This window comes from Seriola dumerili, unplaced genomic scaffold (assembly GCF_002260705.1).
Source record: "Seriola dumerili isolate Sdu_G_001 unplaced genomic scaffold, Sdu_1.0 BDQW01000258.1, whole genome shotgun sequence".
NCBI classification, from domain to species: domain Eukaryota; kingdom Metazoa; phylum Chordata; class Actinopteri; order Carangiformes; family Carangidae; genus Seriola; species Seriola dumerili.
Window position 1 is genome coordinate 2303144 of NW_019174513.1, and position 20887 is coordinate 2324030.

The 20887-nt window shown below is 42.1% G+C and overlaps 2 protein-coding genes across 2 annotated transcripts; one reads left to right on the forward strand and one right to left on the reverse strand.

Moving 5' to 3' along the window:
- Positions 1-803: 803 nt before the first annotated feature.
- cops7a (COP9 signalosome subunit 7A) lies at positions 804-12262 on the forward strand. Its single transcript, XM_022756666.1, has 8 exons — positions 804-862; positions 4683-4805; positions 6504-6579; positions 7331-7419; positions 8264-8466; positions 8596-8701; positions 10168-10337; positions 11762-12262. The coding sequence occupies exons 2-8, from the start codon at positions 4683-4685 to the stop codon at positions 11799-11801; spliced, it is 807 nt and encodes a 268-aa protein (XP_022612387.1). The 5' UTR covers positions 804-862; the 3' UTR covers positions 11802-12262.
- Positions 12263-15958: 3696 nt separating this feature from the next.
- On the reverse strand, positions 15959-20633 carry pianp (PILR alpha associated neural protein). Its single transcript, XM_022756555.1, has 4 exons — positions 20623-20633; positions 20013-20422; positions 19528-19606; positions 15959-16143 (listed from the first exon to the last, which is right to left on the reverse strand). The coding sequence occupies exons 1-4, from the start codon at positions 20631-20633 to the stop codon at positions 15993-15995; spliced, it is 651 nt and encodes a 216-aa protein (XP_022612276.1). The 3' UTR covers positions 15959-15992.
- Positions 20634-20887: the final 254 nt, after the last annotated feature.

A 20887-nucleotide genomic window follows, 5' to 3' on the forward strand; every position in this document is an offset into this window, starting at 1 on the left:
ACAGCTCTTACTATCAACTGTTACTGTTATTATACTGTTCCCTCTACATTTGTACTGTTTGATGTTTTGCCCGAATATCAACAGCTGATCATACTCTACATATAGGTTAATAAATGGTACCATAATAAATGCAGTTGTAAATGTTGATAATCGTAGTTTATAAATGGGTTCTGGGCCACGTTTTGCAGCCCTTTTCAAACAGTCCATTGGAGGGAGCAAAGTATTGTGCAGGAGGAGGACTCTCCATAAATTGGCAAGACAAAAGTTGCTCTTTTTAATTGTTTATAACTAATCTGTAAAGCATTATTAAAATATCTATTAGCCATTGATTAAGGCATTATTTACAGCTTATAAACTCTTATAAATTGTGCCCCTATTAGACAGTGGCCCCACCCTTTTCGGCTTGTGATGAATTTAAATGAAGTATATTTACATTATAGTCTATTTATGACCACTTGTCACATGTTATGGCTTCAGTGCAGGCATGATTTGTGTAAGTCCCACCAAAGAATAATTTTGCCTTCTTTGGCTGTTTAATTTGAAGGACTTTTAGAAACCAGAGGAGGGAAAAGTCATTGATCAAAAGTCGTTCCTCTAATCATTTTGTGATCCTTAACATTTGTCTGAGGAACATCACAAGGTATTGATCTCACATTGGAATCTCGGTAGAGAACACCTTATCACCGCTAGATGACGCTGTTCTCTCTAATCCGAGGATACTGATGCTGATTGACGGCAGCACTTGTCCCGCCCCTTCCCTGTACTATCCAATCAGGGATTACGCTGCTTTGTTGTCATACGTGTGCTGACGTGAGCTGAACAATCGAGAGGGAGGCTACCTGCTAGAAACCAACACAACAAGGTAAATTTGAACATATACAGCCTTATTATTACATGTTGTGCTAACATTTGCGCGCATATCCAATTCTGATATTAGTAATTCCACCTGTGGGTAAGATATAAACACCAGATCGGCTTTAAATGAACTGAGGCCCAGCATCAGCGGTTGTGTGAAGCCTTGCGGTTAGTTAGCCGTTAGCAACCGAGCTAGCATGACACATGGAGCTTCAATAATAAATAACAACAATTTAATGAGAATTGTCAGTGTAAAAGCATTCTTCTATCTGAAATCATAGGAGTGTGTTGTACGTTTAGTACTTTATCCGTCACTTGCACCAATGCCTGCTGTCAGCTGAGGTCCTTAGCTTTAATATTAGCCGGGTAAGTTAGCGATGCAGCTAACGTTAATACAGGGTTAGGAGATTTAGCTGAGTGAGCCTTAATTTATCTTTTTTCTTGATCATCGCCTCATATGACAAATTGCAAGAGTGAAAGTGGAGTAAATACGTGTTATGTTTGTATGCTGCTGAATTTCTGTGTTCCTGTAATTTTTTGGTGTATTTTGTACGTCTACTTTTATTAAGCAGTATTTTTTGTGATGTGTCTTTCCCTGAGTTTGCAGTCCCGGCCATTACGTAGTAGAAATATTGTTGACTTCTCATTGTCTCATCAGAAATCTGACATCATCAGAGCCTTCACTTTGTTTGTGAACCCTACTGTTTAGTATCCATCAATGCTTAAATGTATTAAATTGAATTAATGGTGCAGTCGAGAAGTTAATCAACAACAATTCAGGTTATCAATTGATAGTCTAAATAATTAGTAAGGCTAAACTGGCAAACATTCTCTGATTTCCTGAGCGACTGCAGTTTTTCTCTGCTTTAGAGCATTTAAATTGAATTTACTAGGGATTTACACTGTTCGTTGGACTAAACAAGCAATTTATCAACTGGGAAATTGTTATGAGAATCATTCAGTCTTTGCCAACTGACTATTTATTTACTTTTTGATTAATCAAATCATTTAAAAGGCAGATTGATGATAATGGAAATAATTGATCCAATATTGATCAATTCTCAACACTTGAATAATTTAATTTGAACTGAGCATTTTGAGTAAAACATGAGATTATTGCAATGCCCCCAGTATTAACTTTATCTTTGCTCCAATACTTTATCTTAAGCTCTTATCTTAAGCTCTTATCTCTAAAATAACAGTGTATTCACTTTACTGGGGCATTGCAATAATCTCATCACTAATACCAACATGCAGTTAAAACCCCTTAACATACAGTTTTCCCTTTTTGTTCCTTTATGTAGCTTTACAGTTGTTATTGTCTATCCTATTATCCCAGACTGTTTGACAATATCATGGTGATGATATTTATATTGAGTCACATATTCAAACTCCAGATTCAATGTTTTTATGTCTTCATCATTTCTTCCACTGGAAATATTCTAGATATGTTGTGCATCATTCTCTGCTCATTTTCCCAAAGTTCAGCCTGACATATTTGGTATTTTTTGACAGCTTGAGAGCTTCACAAGAATTTTAATAATGTTTTGTGGGTTTAAACAATGTTTGGTTGCACAGCATGGGTTTTTAGTGGCTGTCTGCAGACTTGTTGGTTGTATCAGTCTTAAGTTGACTTGCTCATCAGCAAATCTGCACATACAGGTATTTGTCTGCAAACACTGCATAATTTAGCATTTAACGTATTCAGCATGCAGCACATCATTTCAGTAAACTCTCAAATCTTAGAAGTGGTTTGCAGAGATCTTCAGAGCCATTTAAAGTCCCCTTTGGCTGAAGAGGATTATGGGGAAAATGGATCATCCACTTCTTAATAGAGCTGAGAGTCTATTGAAGTGAGTGGTTTTTGGTGAGTTTTTGGTATGATATACAATAGTGGAAGCTTACAGCTGCCAGCTCCAATTTTAAATTGTTTTCCTTCTAGGAGCTTCGTATCTTTTTTTTTTTATTATTTTATGACATTTTATTCCATTAGAATCTCTAACTCCATTTTGAATCTAAAGCTCCTTGTAACAATACAAAAAACAATGAAGCCATGATAGTAGCAAAACAAATGTAACATGTTTTCAATAGTGTTTGCAGTTCCTGTTGTACCATACAAAAGATAGTAGAAGGTACTGGGACAAGGGAATGGTTTTAATTCAAATTATTTTCCTTCACATTATGCCGACATGATACACAATTAAACATAATAGGCTACTTGAATTGAGAAGAGGGTAGAGCAAAAACAATGCTGTCATTATCTATGGTCATTACTGCATGACAAAACAATTTATCACAACAAGTAACTATGCATGCCTTTGCGCTTTGGGATCCCTTCAATTATTATTGGCTATTTTCAGTATTGTTTTTCATTAATGTTTGTATTTTTTTGTATTTTGTGTTTATTTCTGTATCCCAGTGGTCACCAACGTACACTGTATCTGAACAGCTGCAAAGTGCGTATTGACTGAGTCCACATATTCCTCTAGCCATCTGTCACTGATGTGCAGCCAGTTTTGTCCTTCTTTTAAATTCAGTAGAAAAACACAGATGGATCCAATCCAGCCTCAGATTCAGAGCTTAATTTGACTTTTAAAAATACCTGAAATTAAACAAAGTACTGTTTCTGAAACAGAGTGTAGGTTAATTTGTTTGGCTGCAACACATGGCTGCTCATCTGTTCAGCTTACCTGGGAATATGCTCTTTGGACCTCCTTGAGGGTGGCCCAGTGGGACAACATATGCAAGATGTGTATGGGTGCTTCTAAATCCATCAGATTTAGGATCATACAATACATCGACACTGGCTGAGATGAGAAAGAACCAGTCAGACTACTCTTAGCAAAGCAGACTGTGTTGCATTAATTTTAGGAAATGGCCTCAGGTAATGAAACTGATCTGATGCAACTGCAATAATTTTTTCATGCATCTGTAAGATTAAACTTCCCTTGTGTCTTAGAATGTGTCTACTGGGATTAAGATCTTAAAATATGCCATCAAAGTCAACAGGACATCTCCTCGCATTGAGTTGTCAGTTAAGACACTTTTGTGGGAGGAGCACACGAGTCGAATCAAACTGACATCCAGCTCTTCTATTTTTTTATATTTGTGTGATTTTTTTTTTAATTTTTTTACTAAAAAGCTTATGGGTTATTAAGCAAGAGTCAGGACAAAGTACAGAAAACATTGACCTTAGGTTTTACATCAGAGAATAGTCCCTTTGTGTCTCTGTATGTGTCTGTCTGTGTGTGTGGAGTCTAAACACAAAGTCACCACTTATTCTGGTGTTGTGGTCAGCCCAAAGTCTATTTGCATGTCTCTGAGCAGGAAATGGTTTTTGATGAATGCACACGGTCTCCTTCACGTCCATTACACTTTTTGCCCGCATTGGTGCTATCCACTACTTGAGTAGCTCTCCAGGTAATCTGTGGATGTTGTCAAGTGCTTTGGTCAAGAGTACTTGGCTGTTAGACGCTAAATGAGGAGGGAGTATTGTTCGGTCATATTGATGTCTCTTCAACAGGCCACAAGTGGTTGAACTGCGTTTCAAAGGGTATGACATGATCTCTAGATGCTGTGTCCTTGTGTAGAGTGTTGTGATTGTTACTAGAGTATTTATTGAAGATTATGACATTGTGTCCCTAGACATTATTTTTTTACAACACCATAATAAAGTGAGTGCCAAGGTGATAACAGATGTTATTGCCTTGATTTTATTTGTAGCATTCTCGTATTTTCTACTGCTGTTCTCACAGTATTTATGTCTCTGTAGTACCTTAGTCTAACCTGCTAACTGTGTCTTTGGTACCTATGTCACCTGGCATCAGATGGAGGTGGACCAGCTCCTGTCTCTGTCCGGCTCAGCACTGGCCCAGGCTGTCAGCTCTCTGCTGGAAACCCCAGGCCTCTATGTCTTCTCTGACATCCTGGAGCTGCCTAATGTCAGAGAGGTAAACACTCTTTCACACTTTATCTTCCTCACTCTCTGTCTATTCAGACCTTTTCAAACCTGGCACATAAATCCATCTTAATCACACAAGTGTTAATGTGTCCTAGGTATATGGAGATTCTGATCAACCAAACTACAATTAGAAGGTTAATTGGACCAGGATCATAGTTATCATCGACTCAAGTGGAAAATTGTATACAATTTCAATATCACCTATGTTTTATGTTAAACTTGCTTGAGAATACGTTGTTAACACCCTATTTTAGGACTAAAATGCTTCTGTTACAGTAGAGAATGATTGTGCAGTGCCATTGTTCCATACAATCCTGGGAAGAATGTAGAAGAATCCTGACCAGAGGGAATATTTGCTAAAGATTAGTGGCTCTTTTAAGGGGCTAAACAGTCAAATTGAATGTTGTTATTTACAAGGACCACACCAAGGTTTTGCACAGGTAAGTGGCACCGCTGAAAGTTTTGTGCAGCAAACTTTGCATCTAAAGTTTAATGCCTGAGAAAAACAGGTTTAAAATTTTGCAACAATTTTTTTCTTGGATACACAGAGGTAGAGGTAGAGAGAGGCAGAGAGAGAGAGAGAGAGAGAGAGAGAGAGAGAGAGAAGGTGAGGAAACGTCTTAATGGTTCAAACAATTAACATACCTCAGTCACTGAAGTCACTAATATTGCACCAAATTATAAAGATGCTTTAGAAAGTTATCTCAGATGAAAGAACAACAGTGCAACAGCCTGTTATTATGACAAAGCTTTACCGGTCACCTTCCCTCAGTGGTTTCCTGCTTGAATATGTATTTTTCTCAACTTTTTAATGACTCATAGCAGGTCAGTGCAGAGAAATATGACTGAAGCAGCCAGTAATACTTATTAAGTAGGTCTGTTATTTTTATCTGTTCACAACAAAAAATCTGGTTAAAGGAGTTTAAAAGCTTTATCAAAAATCTCCCACATTAGTTTTCATAACTCATTCTGTTACTGATCTTGAGCTGATAACAATGGCTATTTATAATATTTCCCTGACACACAGCGTTCCGCACACAGGGTGAATAACCACTTGCATTTCCAAAAGTGTCTTCTTTTCAAATGTATGTGGTTCAACAGCAGGGAACATTATCTTTTGCCAATCAATGATTTCCAGACATGCGCATGCATTGAAATCAGATGAACTGCTGCTGGGCTCATGTACGTCTTTAGTCTTAGTAAATACACTGCTAAATTGAAAAATTGCAGTGACAGAGCTTAGATTTTCCCCCAGGTGTTTATTGTAACCGGTGAAAAAGTTTGAAACAGGACAGACATCCTTACAGTAGAACAGTTGCATTATAGTCTAAAGTCTTGCAGAATTTCACGGCAAAGACAGACATCAGCTGATAGCTTCGAGTCAGCAATCAGGAAACGCTGTTTTTCCTAATGTCCAATCAGAAAGGAACACTGTAGACACATTATGACGCTAGGTGTGAATATAAACCCTCTCAGATGAATCCAAATATGTCTGAATATTGTCAGCCGGGTCTCCATGTGGCCTTTCTCTCTTTCACTCTCCCCGAGTCTCAGCAAGACCTCTGCTCAGACCTGTTCAGTCTGCATAGATAAAATACAGTTGCACAGTTCCTATGTAGAGTCTCATTACTTCTGCATTCTGCCACATCATTTTCTCCTTCCCCCTTATCTTTCCACTAAACCACAGCTGGAGAATGGCCCCCATGCACCAGTGTACCAGCTCCTGAACCTCTTTGCCTATGGAACCTACTGCGACTACAAAGGTATTGCAGCGGCAGCACAATGTAAATAAGTAATAGGGCAGCCTGCGACTCTTTTATTATGAGCTGTATTTCTTTGCTACAAGGCAGGCACCTTGACACAGAGGCTTTAAACACCCTCACCTGAGACACTGCAGGCAGGTTATACACAGACAAAATTACTGGAGTACTTTTATCTGCTGGGGCAACTTTTTGTCAAGCGCTATGATTGGCTGATGATTGTCTGTGTTGCAGTAGCGCTGGCACAAATGGACAATAAACTCATCTTGTCTGACTTCATTTGCTGTCTGTGTAATTTGTTGGGAAGCTTCAACGAGAAGGGGAATGTTAATTATGTCTAATTTTATGCTGAATATCAACCAATAGCCTGGAAAAAGAATGTAGCCTACTTTATTGTTCCCTTCCCTTTCGAGTCACACCAACAGGGAGCGCATTTACTTTCACAGAGCTGTGTAGTGGAGCCCTTAGAGGAGCTGTCAGAGCTGCAGTCTTAGGGGGTGTGAATCCTGTCATCAAGGGAGCAAGGCAGCAGGAGACACAGTCGCTGGAGACCAACTTCCGCTCGACTTTGTTCTCTGACTGCTTAAACAGCTCCACGCTCACCTGCACATCTCTGTGTGAAGTAATAAGCAGTGCCTCTATTATGTGTGACTGTTTGACCCTGAGCAAAGTGACACTTGTACACTGCCCTGGTATATTTTTCCCCCCATTGTGTGTCTCTGTTTTATTTTCTGTTCTTGTCTGCTGCTGGTAGAGAGAGCAGCCTCTCTTCCAGAGCTGACCCCCGCACAGAGAAACAAACTCCGCCATCTGTCGATCATCAGCTTGGCTTCCAACCTCAAGGTTCGTTCTTCTCTCGTCCACTTTTTACAGAAAAGTGCAAATGAACCATAAGGTTGTATTTGTCTCAAAAATGGAAAATAAATCTAATTTCTGCTTCTGTCATATTGCTGCAGGCATCATGCAGCAAGATGTTAATGATGTATTCACAATTCTGCTTTTAAAGATTGCTTTGCTAGACACATAATCCTTTCTTTCTTTTTTTTTTCAAGTTTATGTGAGGTTGGCTGTAATTCTAAGCTTGTTGTTGTATTAATGTCTGCTAAATTAGGACTAAAGCAACAGACAAGCCTTAAGTGTCGCAAGAAAAAGTTGCCAGCACCACTACTACTTCTCATGCCATTTCAGATATCTTACCCCTCCCTCCATCTGCATGATAAAGTATTAAATGTTCTTTTTTTAAGGCATCTCTCATTTGCACCTTCCAACCATGCTGCTCCTCTCATGCCCTTTTCCTTCTCTGCTCCTGATAAATAATTGATTCATTATTCTCACCAGCACTGTCCTTTCTTTTTGCTTTAACGTAATCTCACTTTCCATTACCATTGCTTCTTTCACTCCTGCCCCCTGTTTTTCTCTGCCATATGTCACTGCTTTCCCTACATGTAGGCTTGAACTCTCTAATTGCCCACTGAAGGATTGTTAAAGTCCAAACTTTCCTCTCATCCTCCTCTGGCAGTGACATTTAGACAAATATGCAATTTCACTGCAACATTTTTTTGCCTTTTTCTATCAAATTATTTAAATGGAATTAAATTCTCTGCCTCTTTACCTTGGTTAAAAAAGAAGAGAATATGAGGATTAAAGTCTTTTCATGTCTTTTTTTTTTTTTTTTTAACCCCCTCAGTGCCTGCCATACTCGCTCCTCCTGCAGCAGCTGGAGCTGAAGAATGTGCGGGAGCTGGAGGACCTGCTGATTGAGGCCGTTTACTGTGACATCATCCAGGGTAAACTGGACCAGAGGAACCAGCAGGTGGAGGTAGACTGCAGCGTGGGTCGTGACCTTGGCCCCAACGAGCTCCCAAACATAATCAACACGCTGCAGGAGTGGTCAGTATGTTCGCCGTGTGTCTGTGCACACATTTCAGATTTATGTCTCTATTATCTGTTTTCCTAACTCACAATCCACCTCCCTCCATGCCTGTCCCCTCTCTCTCTCTCTCTCTCTCTCTCCCCCAGGTGTACAGGGTGTGAGGCGGTGTTGTGTGGTATTGAGGAGCAGGTCTCGAGGGCCAACCAATATAGAGAGAGCCAGCTTAAGGTCAAAGTCCAAGTGGAAACAGAGGTTAGTCCATCCCTCATCCCGTCAGCCAACAGTCCTCACGCTCTTTCCCACCGCCGGAAAATCCAGTAAATGGGACTCTCTGCATCTCAGTTGTTATGCTTCCAGCTACTGGTGGTATTTTAGTTTCCTCCCGACTGCATATTTCCTTTTTTGCATCTTGTTTAAGAGTAAGCTCATACAGCAGCATGTTCATATCTCTCACTTTAAAGGACAGATTCCCTGTTTTTTCCTTTTGTCAGTCTTAAAACAATAGCTGGTGACCCATATGAACAATGAATACAGGTTTTTTCTTGCTGCAATAATAAGGATGAATCAAGTGGGTATCTCCCAAGGTTACATTCTCCTTACTACATAATTTCCTCTTTGTGTGATTGTCCTTCAGCTGCAGCTAGGTAAGGAAACATTGGGGAAACTCAAACAGGCATTTTTATATTAAAGGAACTTTAACCTTTAGGAGATACCCACTTTATTTGAATAATTAAGTTTTGCGGAAGCTCATGAATGTTGTCTGTTTTTACACAACAGGGACTGTGGATTGTTTTGACCAGAATGAGCAGCTGGAAAAACATTAGTATTGTTTTAAGACAGACTTTAACAATTGTGAATCTAGTCAGGCTCTCTAAGATTTATAGTGATGTTGACCCGACATGCGATAGATGTCACCAAGCCCCTGCCACTAGGAAATGTAATGAAATGTAAGAAGGGGTCCTTACATACCTATTGGTTAGGAATTTTCAACTCTATTTCAGATTGTATCAGGACTCAATTTGAACCCACAGCAATCACAGCGCTGTTTGGGGTTCCACCTCCCGCTCTGCTGCTTCCAAAATATAAGGCAGACTTTGTAGCGTTTGTCACCTTATTAGTCAGGCGTCTTATTCCACTGAGGTGGAAATCTCCTGCACCCCCCCCCCTCATTCTTTATGGATCAAAGACATTTATTATTTTGTTAAAATGGAGAAAATAAGATGTGCCATAAACGGTTCACTTGCCGAATTTAATAAAACATGGGGACCTTTCTTTGCACATGTTGAAGGGTTGGTTTTTGCAGCTATTCCAGAGTGACACATTTGATCAAATGTCTCCATCCACTATAATGTACCAATAGTGGGTTTGGAATATTAGTTTTTATTTTTATTTTTTTCCTTCTATCTTGCTGATTTTGTATTTATATATAATGATTATTTGGTGACCAATGTGTACGTGTTATGTTTAGTTTAGTTTATATATTCGTTACATCTTTTTCGATAACATTATTCATGTATTTGTACTGCACTTTATAGATATGTCCTGTTCATTTGACACAACAATGCAGCTTGTTATAAAATGTTTTGGTTTTTTTGCATTTCTGTGTTGTAGAAAATCCAATAAACAAATTTGGGGGAAAAAAACCAATTGTGAATCTGTCTTTTAACTCATCCCTCTTGCTTAACCTTTATTTTTTAATCTCTTCACTTTTCCCTCAGGTTTCAAACCTACAGAAAACGTTAAAGGCCAGCGCCGCCTCTCCATCGTCAGGCCCCGCCCCAGCTGGAGCCGCCTCTAATCAGGACGCAGACCAGCCTGCCGAGCCGCGAGACCCTGCCTCTTCTCAGGAACCTCGACAACCAGGCAAAAAAAGTTCAAAGGTGAAAGGGTGAGTACGGTGACATTACCTTTGTGTTTACTGCGGTTACTTTGAGCTGTGTGGCTACATGCGTAGGAATAATACAGACTGCATAACTGACAGTATTTGGCTGTCAGTCATGCAGACAGTATTTATCTGCATGACTGACAGCATCTTTGATGTTATAGCTCTTGTATATAAAAGGAGTTTGCATAGAAATTGTGTTCATTTTTCTGAAGCAGAGCAAATGTTTCACAAATTGAACACATAAAATATGTTTGGCCATGTAGAATAATTTTCTGAAATTATGTTTTATTCAGACTTGTTGGTGTGCTCTTAAATCAAGTTTGTTTTGAGGTTTTTTTTCAAGCAAGAAATGCTATTTATTCCTACAAGACATAAAATTGGAACAAAAAGCTGCATGTGGAGGTTCTTTCCATTAAGTTTCTTTTATTGCTGCTTCTTTTGTTCTGTAAAGCACTTTGTAACTGTGGTTTTTGAGAGGTGCTTTATAAATACAAATTTACCTAGTTATAACCACAGTGCTATAAAGACTCTACTTCAAATACTAAATTAAAGCCATTAGTCCAATGTTCTTGTAGAGAGCAAAGTTAATTCAGCAGAGAACCACCGCTATGTTTCCATTTTTTCAATAAACATTAAAAAGCCAGCTGCTGGTGTAAGTGGTTTGTTCGTGTGTGAGCGTGTGTGTGTCTGCATGAAGTAGCTTTATTATCAGATGTACATCAGTGTTTTGCAGCAGTACTCTAACCCCGCTATCAGGGACTCTCTTTCTGTTCTGCTTGCATCCGGCCCAATTACCGATGGCTAATTTCACATCTGTCCTGGATTGTAAAATGTCACTGGATATACAAATGCCCCGCGTGCTCTCCTCCTGAAAGAACCATTTCCCCCTCCAGTGATCAGACGAGATGCTTTGCTCGTCTGCTGTTTATGTTGTTGATGCTGAACAGAAAGCAGTGATTATTTTCTGGCTGCCTGTCACATTTTGATGAAGCATAGAGCCCTATAATTTTCATCACTCAGCACTGCACTTCATTCAAATGAAGATCCACTTAATGTTTTGAAATCCAAATTAATGATAGCTTAACCTCAATCCTCGAATTAAAATGAGTTTTGACACCATTTCTTTATAAAGCTATTTAAAGGATGGTACTGATAGTGCAGCAGTTATTATTAGAAATTGGTTCTTTTCAAAAATTCTTTTTAATTTGAAGAAATGGAAAATCCACTGAGATCAATTTTGCTGCAGAAGTACTAGTCATTAGATATTTTAACACAAAGGCACTTCAGCAACCAGGCTAACAGTAGTGTGCGGGTTCAGTAGAGCATCTGTATTTGAAGTTGGAAAATAAACATGCAAACCATTTAATTCATTTGATAAGCAAGCCACAAATTCAGTGTTTTGTTTTGTTTTATTGTTTACCACTCAGGCTCCGCGGCAGCGGGAAAATCTGGTCCAAGTCCAACTGAAGACGAGATAGACAGCTGCGCTGATGGACACTCTCACTGATGAATGGACACGTGGACATGTTAACAGACAAATGGGTACATCAGACAATGTGGCCGATGCTCACGGACACCACTTAAAAACCAGGACGCTTCATGGGAATTTTTCTTGACACCTTATCTCACCTTGACGGATTCAGAAACACACACTGGCTGATGCATATGACAGGTGCGACATCCACTCTTGCAGTTGTTAATAGCCTATCAGGCGGACTCTAAGTGTATATACACACACATAGCGCTTGTAACACATGAATACAGAACAGTCTGCGGCAGGAGTCAGTTGCCTTTGACCAGAAACAGGATTAGTGTATTTGACGCGTATGTGTGTGTATCTCTATTGGTTTGAAAAAATGTTCTTTTGGTTAAGGTTAATTCTATGTTGCTTTGTATTTTCTTCTCTCTGCTGAGTTGAGACGTGTTAAAAAAAAAAAAAAAAAAAAAAAAAAGAGAATATAAATTGTTGGGAAATAAAACAAAGCCCTGTACTTATCCCGACTGTCTCATTAATGTCACTGTCACTCCTTTTAATAAATGCACTTCAAAGTGCATCTCTGGAGGGTGCACTGCTAAATGTTAACTCACAGAAAGGGGGCTACCCGTTAGGAGGTCAAGACATTAATTAGGGCATGTCCCCAAAGAGACTAATGTATTATAGAGCTGAGGCTTCCCCTGTGCGCAACCAGCATGGCTACACACACATCCGCACACACACACACCAAGTACATTCATATTTCATATGAGTATGTTTTGCCCAGAGCTTCTATTTCAGTGTCAAAATTGCCTGTTGAAATTGCCTGCCATCCTCCCTTGTACCTCCATCACGCAGTCAAAATTGCCTTCATCATGCCCGCCCGGTTTCTCACTCTTTTGATTCTGTTTTCTCTAAATTCTCCGCTTTTCATCCAACGTGACATTAATGGCGGCAATTAGCTGACCAGCAGCAACAGTGATAGGGAAATAGACAGGCAAATTATGATTCCCCACCCCCCCACCCCAAACTCCTTCCCCACCTCTATAAATAGTGGTGTTAATTTCAGTCAGCGTGATAGAGCTACATTAGTTCACAGTTTTTACCCGACTGGAGCTGTGAATTCTAACAGCTGTACACCTCTCCAAGTGTTTGTGAGAGACAGGAGTGGCTGTTGTTCGTGTAATTTGGAGAGAAAGTGGCAGGTGAGTTGCGTGTGGTGTATTCTAGTGAGCGTGTCCGTGATGACTCTGCATGCGTTATTCAACACCTAAGTTCTGCATTGGTGTTCGCAGTTTACAGATTGCTGCGCCGTCTGCTGTATGTGTCTCATAACTATAGACAGCCATTAAAACTTCCGAGTGGAACCAAGCCAATCAATTACTTTGATTGATCAGTAAAATGCCCAGAGGAGATGGAAACACTGGCTGTGCAGCAGAATGGTGGAGAATCTCAATACACTCGAGTGGCATTTCTCCCCATGTGCCCGTCTTGATTTTATTGACATTTGTTTGAAAAACTGTACACAGAGGAAATTCTTCCTTAGCATCCTGTTAATCTTTCTGAAGCGAGAGGAATCCATATGAGGTAAAGAGATAAGGAAAAGCTTCAGACACAAGCAGCCGCCTTATTTTTCCAGCCTTTTCAGCTGCTCCTCACGGGTAAAAACATGATCGGCACATGCAGGACTCTTTAATGCCAAGCCCATGGTTCAAAATCAATGCAAGGCGGTGGACTAAATGTTCACTTCATGGAGAAAAAGATTAGGATACAAAGGTAGCTATTAAAATGCACAGTGTAAGCTTTATCCTTCCCATAAAGCACTGCAGATCGCACAGCTTCCCTGGGGAATTCATTCAACATGCACAGAAATAAACAGACAGGCACAAAGCTAAAACGCCAGTGTTGAATCTTTATTGAACTTCCATGGTACAGAAAAACCACATTTCTACAGGAATGCTACTAAAAATCACAAGACTGGATATCTGGAGGGTTGCACGAGCCACGCATGATGCCACCAGCACTATGTGTGTAGTGGAAATGTGTGTAAGTGGTGGTGGGGGTTCATGTCTCAAAGCTGCTTAGAAAAGTTGCCAAACACAAACTGACATTTGGCTTTGAAAGGTTCTATAAGACATCTCTCACTGATAGATAAAATAGACATTTATAAATAATAGATTTGAAGCAACTCTCACAGGTTTTCTTACTGTATACATGCAGATTCATTGGAGAGACAGAAATGACGCTCCTTGATGTACTACTTTCCTTTGGTGCACCCAAGACAGCTGATAAAGAGTGACTCGAAAGTGATATGAGGCGAAATGATGGTGGTTTTGTTTTCCAGATTTGCGATACTTGGCTGTCAGGTGGAAAAAGAAAATTCCTTGTGGTGGTAACGACAGTCCTTTTGATCACTTGTACAGTTCTCATTTCCATGAAGGCATAAATCTGTCTTTGTTGTGCATCATCGAAAAAAAAGAATACAACCTTTGGGAATCATTGATTTTCAACAGGAATGCTTCTTCTACCCATTCCCATTCTGAATATTTTATCTCCACCAGTGGAAGTACTCGATGCTTAAAACACCTCTACACAGTCCAGCAGGAACAAAGGGTGCTCGCAAGGGCTCGGCAAAGAGGTGAACGTCAGCCAGATAATTAAGTGAACAAATCATGAGGAAAAACGGAAACAAAACAGACTCTTCTACACACTGCAGAGGAAAAAAGCCACACTATTTGCATTCCAGGCGCCCAAAGCTGGGAATAAACAGCAGTTTTTGGAGCGTGACATGTTAAACACATTGCCTGTTGGCTACAGCTGTGCCAAACAGCTTTGTGAAATACCCCATTCGGTGTTTGGAGATGCTGAGAATGGCTTTTTAACCATTTACAAGCCACACACAAGCCTTCTAAACTGAGCTGAATTTGAGCATCACCTCATGAAAGAACAGTCTGCTGGATTAGAATTAATAGTGAACAGTTTCACGTGTGCAGCTGGATCACTGGAAACAGTTGTGGAAGCACAGGTAGGGCATTTCAGGAGTAATAGGATGTTGCATGGCTGTTTAACTGCATGTTTGTGAATTAGTCATGGCAGGTCGAAGCGCAGCGCGGTTGGGTAGCTTTTGCAGAGCTCGGGGCCATACAGAGGAAGGAAAACAGGGAGCTGGTTACAGTGACGCAGAGACACATTAAAGAAATTTACACCCGGCACAGAGGAAGGAAGGAAGGAAGAAGGAAGGAAGGAAGGAAGAAGGGAGCAACAGGGAGATGAGTTTGGGATTTTTAGACCTCAGGGAAGCCAAGGATTTTTGTGATGGCTGGATACCTGGGATCCCTGAATTCATTTCACAGTTTCAGAGAAGATAAAACAGCACTGCAGGCACGTCCTCTGGTCGTGTTGATGCTCTTCCTCAGGCCCCGTAGAAATGTTTACCATATGGAAAAACAGTCACCTCAGAGGTTCACAACTGGGATCCTGACACAGCAAGAGACACAGACAGAGAAGAGAAAGTAAGAAAGAAGAGAAGAAAAGAAAAAAAAAGGTGGAAGGGAGGGTTATGGGAAGCTTGGGAGCCGTGGTGATGGGAGGAAAGACAGAAGAAGAGAAGTGGAGCAAAGAGGCCTGAAGCTGGAAAAGTGGTGCACACGCAAACGGAAAGCTGCATCACAGGGGACTGAGCGGGCGGCAGGGGGAAGAGAAGGAGGAAGAGGAGGAAGGTGGAGGAAAAGCTGATGGGAGGAGGAGGAGGAGGAGGAGGGGGTGAGAAGGAGCACTGGAGTACAGCTCTATAATTATCCTGATTGAGATTAACTTTAAATACCCTCGAATAAAAGCATCATTTCACGGACGGGGGCTGGGCGCCTTTTAACAGGCCCACGATGACTCATCCAAAGAGAGAGTTTAAAACACTGATACATCGTAAGGCAGAAGCAACACTCCAGGCCTGAATACTCCACAGAGGATAGCACCACTGTCCAGTTACACTCCATGTACATCCTTACAAGGCACACAATGTGATGAGGCTGCCACACACACACACACACACACACACACACACACACACACACACACACAAAGAAGCAAAGTTGGATCCAGAGGTGCACAGGCACTCACACATGCACATCAGACTCATAGACTTAAACACACACTCTCAGACTGTGCAGAGCTGGTGAGGCGACTCATTACCTCTCCCTGTCGGTGAAGGAGGAGGAGGTGCTGTGCAACGTCTGCCGGCTGTCCTCCGAAGCGAGGGAACGAGGGAGCGCGAGGGAGAGAGGGGGTGCCACGCCACGGGAAAGCGGGGGCGGATGCTGGGAACAGCTGCGATCGTAACTGGGAGAGAAGGATAGTCAGTCGGATAGATGGATAGATGGAGAGAGAGGGAGGGGTGGGGGGGTGGAATGAGGCAAGAAATTGGGAAAAGAGAAGAAGAAAGGAATGAAGACATGTAAATGTGGAGGATGGAGAGAGGGATAGAGGGTGAAGAAAAGGGAAGTGAAGAGGGAGACAGACAAGAGGAAAAAGAAAGAGGGATGAGAAAAGAAAAAGATGGGAATTAAGGAAAAAAGAGACAAAGGAGAAGAGGGACAGGAATAGAAATTTAGATCAAAGGACAAAAAAAGAAAGTTTTGAATGAGACAGATTACAGTAAAATAAGGTTAGAGAGGGAGAGACAGATAGCAGGAAATGATAGAGGGAGGGGTAGAGATGAAGGGAGACATACAGAGAATCAGATATGGAAAAACAGCAGAAGAAAGACAAAAGACGGAGGGGGGGGGCAGAGAAACATAGTCAGAGAGCATCAAGAACAGCAGAGCCATTTAGCATCAGCGAACACATTACACTGCCAGTGTGAGAGAGAATTAGTGCACTCATCGGACTCATTAAAACGCTGTCAGAGAGGAGAGGGAGGCAGAGCGAGAAATGGGGAAGGAGACTGCCACGGTGGGATGGGAGGGGATGGGAGGAGAGGGGGAGGTCAGAAGGGGTGAGGTGCAAAGGATGCAGCAGGGTGAAGAAATGGACAGAGGGGTGACGCATCACTGAGGTAGCGTGCCATTACTTCAGTGAGGAGAGTGAATTAAGGCGAAGACGCCGCGGAGAGTCACAGGTTCGGGCTCTTAAGAATACTTGAGACGCACAACAAAGCTGTTCTCACTGCCATAAAAGCCACCCTGCACCCTCATCTTCCCTCAATAACACCTGTCCTCTTCTGGCTGACTTCCTCTCCCCATATTCACACACACACACACACACACAAACACACAAACACAAACACAGTCACGCTTGATAACATTAGCCACACTGACAATTTTAGGGCTGGGAAAATCACTGAGCACATATGCCGCTCTTCTATACTCATAATGAACTGGACGGTGGCCAATTTCCACTATAGGCTATCATTTCAGTCCATCTGTACCCCCGCCCCCTCCCGTTCATTTCGCGGCGCTCCCTCCATCTAACACATGGCGTTATTTACACATTTATGACACTGAGGCACGAGCCAGTCTATAGAGAGGGGCTGCTGCCATTTCTCCAGTCTGAATCCCTGCAACTCTCAATCCTGAATAAAAGGCCACTTTGGATCCACCGGCAGCGTGGGTTTTTTTTTTTTTTTTTCCCTCCACGGCGGGGGCCTGTGAAGTAAGTTATCGAAACAACAGCGAAGGCCAGTCTCAGGAACAGAGAGAACGGGGGGCTTATCGTGTATCAGCTCACGGCAAGCTGGAGGATTATCTGTGGATCTGCAGCCGGACTGGCGGTGCTGGGAGAGATAGGAGACTGGTGACGGAGATAAGAGGAGTATTCCGGCTGTGCAAAGACAGGCTGCGTTAGAGCAAGGCAATAACGATAACTGGAAGTAAGTGAAGAACCTGAAGGAAGAGAGGGAACATGGGTATTCAGAGAAAGGAAGAAAAAAAAAAAGAAAAAGACTCCCTGTGAGGCAAAGGGGATTGAGGCCCAAGTGGGAGGAGGAGGGAGGCAGGGTGAGAGTTGGGGGAGATAATGTAGGAGTGTGGGAGCAAAATTGAGATTAAGAGAGAGTATGAAAAAAGGATATGAAGGAGAACAAATTATACAGATTCAGGCAATGAAATGAAAAATTATGATACAATAGAAATGTGGGTAAGATGAGCAGATAAGAGAATTACAGCGAGGAGGAGGGGAGTAAAAGTAGAAATGGGTGAGAATGACAAGGAGATTGACCAAAAAAAAAGAGAGAGAGATGAGGAAGCAGAGTGTGAGATACGGGAAGAGAGGAGTCCCAGTGGTCAAATAAACTAGGTGTTATTGGTTTGATCAGCAAAGCGTGGAAGTGCTCCACTACATCACAGAGATGACTCCCCATTTCCAGCTAATGGCCATGTGTACAGCAAACACTTCCTACCAGACCTGAAAATGTAACATATACAGAACCCCCTCACCCCCACGGTACCCCAACTCACCCCACCCTGTTTACATGCTGTGAGAGCTTTAATGGCCAGTGGACTGTTAAAACACATAGAAACCAACAAGGCCATGTTATTGCTCAAGCCTATGAGCCAACAGATCTGTTTTTGCTTCCCCTCCCAGCCTAATGGATGAAGTGAATGTTTAATCATTGCAACTTTAATGGCACTAAATGACACATCTGTGCCAACTGTGACTTTCAGGAACACAAGTGTTGTTAATAAAGTCATTAGTAAGCAATTACTCAGCTCTCACTGTAGGGGAAGTGTACTGTAGACCCTTTGTGTAACCATGGATAGCAGGCACACAGACAGACAGACGGACAGACACACAGACGGACAGACAGACAGACAGACAGACAGACAGACATGCACATGCAAACACATCTGCATCCATCAGGGTCTCAGGTTTTCACTGAAACACGCACATCCATACATTTTCATCTTGACCCATCACTGGGTAAAAAGGGGCAAGTCTCCACTTCTCAGTACAAAATAGCAAATACCCAGTTATACTGTGATGTCAGTGGTTTTTGACCAGTCAAAATTGAACTATGTTTACATGCAACCCCTCTTCACTGTTCCCATATGCCTACGAATAATAACCAGGCCAAGCCAAGGATGATTCGTCCTTCTAATTTAGTCTGTTTTAGAGGTCTGAGGAGGTTCAAGAAAAAAAGATTAAACTAAGAAAAAAATCCAAATTTTGTGTAGCAGAAATATGTTTGTTTTCTTTTGCTTTCCTATTACCTCGCGACCCCTCAGGTTTACCTTGTGTCTCCACAGGTTGGGAACCCGCCTCTAAGTCCTTCTACAGTTCTACATTCCTGCTTTAATTAGAATATCTGTAATTATCCATTATTGTAAAAGAAACCCACTTTTCAAAACAAATGTAATTCAGGGGGTATACAAAATGGTTTCAGATTAAGCACCTAATTAAACCCTGTAAGTCTTAAAAATGCTCAATTTAGAAAGACAAAATATTCGTCATATTAATGGAAGCATCTCTTACTGAAACTCACACTGATCTGCACCTCGTTGTGTGCGCATTTTCAAATTTTAGAAGTGGCTCTGTCCAGAACTTTTACCATAGAAAAACCCTGCGGTGTTTTAATCTGTAGAATCAACAATGTCTTCCTGCATTGGGACAAGTGTCCAGCTCATATAGGGAAAGTTTGCTGATCATTCACTCAGTAATTCCCACTTTATATTTATGTGGCCATACACACAGACACACAAGAGTTTGGAGGAGAGATTTGGTTCCTACCAGAGTTTGGCTATAATGATGACTGCCATCAGGATGAGCAGCGAGGAGATGGTCACGGTGACGTAGAACTGAGGGTCCACTGTAAACACACACACACACACACACACACACACATACTCATGCAGTTACTAATCTCAGAGCGTGACTATTTATAATTGTATCCAGAACAAAAGAAGAAATCAATGAAGCCAGCTGAAACATGAAATTGAATGTGCAAGACTCTGGCCTCCAACTATAACACCAATCCGATGACGTCTTCCCTGCATCTCGCCGTTTGACGGCCAATTCCTCCCTGTGAGTGATGAGAACTTTATTAGGCATTCCCCGCCACAGACTCAGCCGGCTGCACACAGCAGGGTGTCAGCCTTCACCCTGGTGACAGCTAATTCCCTGGAGGACTCCTGGCATGTGTGTGTGTTCACATGAACTGCAGCTCATGGCCACCTTTATTTAGAAATCCTTCATGTGCATCTCTTGATGCCCACCTTCCTCAGGCTCTGTCTCCTCCGCCTCCGTCCCTCCATCCTCCACTCCCTCCTGCTCCTTGGACTCCAGCGGCGTCTCCTCTCGGGGCTGCATGCTTGCATCAGGATAAGGCCAGTCCTCGGATGTGGCGGTGCTGGCCTCCTGCTGGTTCCCATGCTGGTGAAGGGGGTCAGTTTCCTGGCTGGAGAGGAAGTGGTAAGTCTCATCCTCCAGCGGCTGCGTGGGACCCCAGACCACCGCCCACAGAGGGGTGGGTGTGACCTGGGCGGTGACGGACAGCTGGACCGACAGGGCATCCACCTGCTCCTCGCCCTCGGTGTCGTCACGATTACAGGTGGAGGGCTGTGTCACCAGAGCAACCAGGAGGAGGGAGACGAGGGCAGTCGGTCGTGCGACAGGAGAGATGGAGCTGGAGGAGAGGTGGAGGAGAAAGAATGAGAGGTGGTGGAGTGACAGAGAAGTTATCTGAGAAAATTTACTGTCCACAGGCGCTCTGCACGACCTCAACAGCTCGGACATTTAGCCTCGTTCCAGCCATCACTCAGACTGACATTTTATGCATCTGCACCCCATACATCTCTCCTTCACCTCAGAAACTATCCATCTTACCATCTCTCCATCGCTTCGCTCTGTTCACTGAGACTCCGCTCCTCCGATCATCTCTCTCTGTAAGATAAGACAGAGGGGCAAGAGAGGGATAGAGAGAGCGAGAGAAAGGGGGAGGGTCCAGTTTTTTTCTTTTTTCATGTTCTCAGATAAAAAGCATGTAAACACAGAGACCTGCAATAGTATTGGCAGAAAGCCAACTCTGTCACCTTTTTCAAACAAAAAAAACCTACACAGGCTCCCATGGGCTTTTAAATTTAACGCTCAA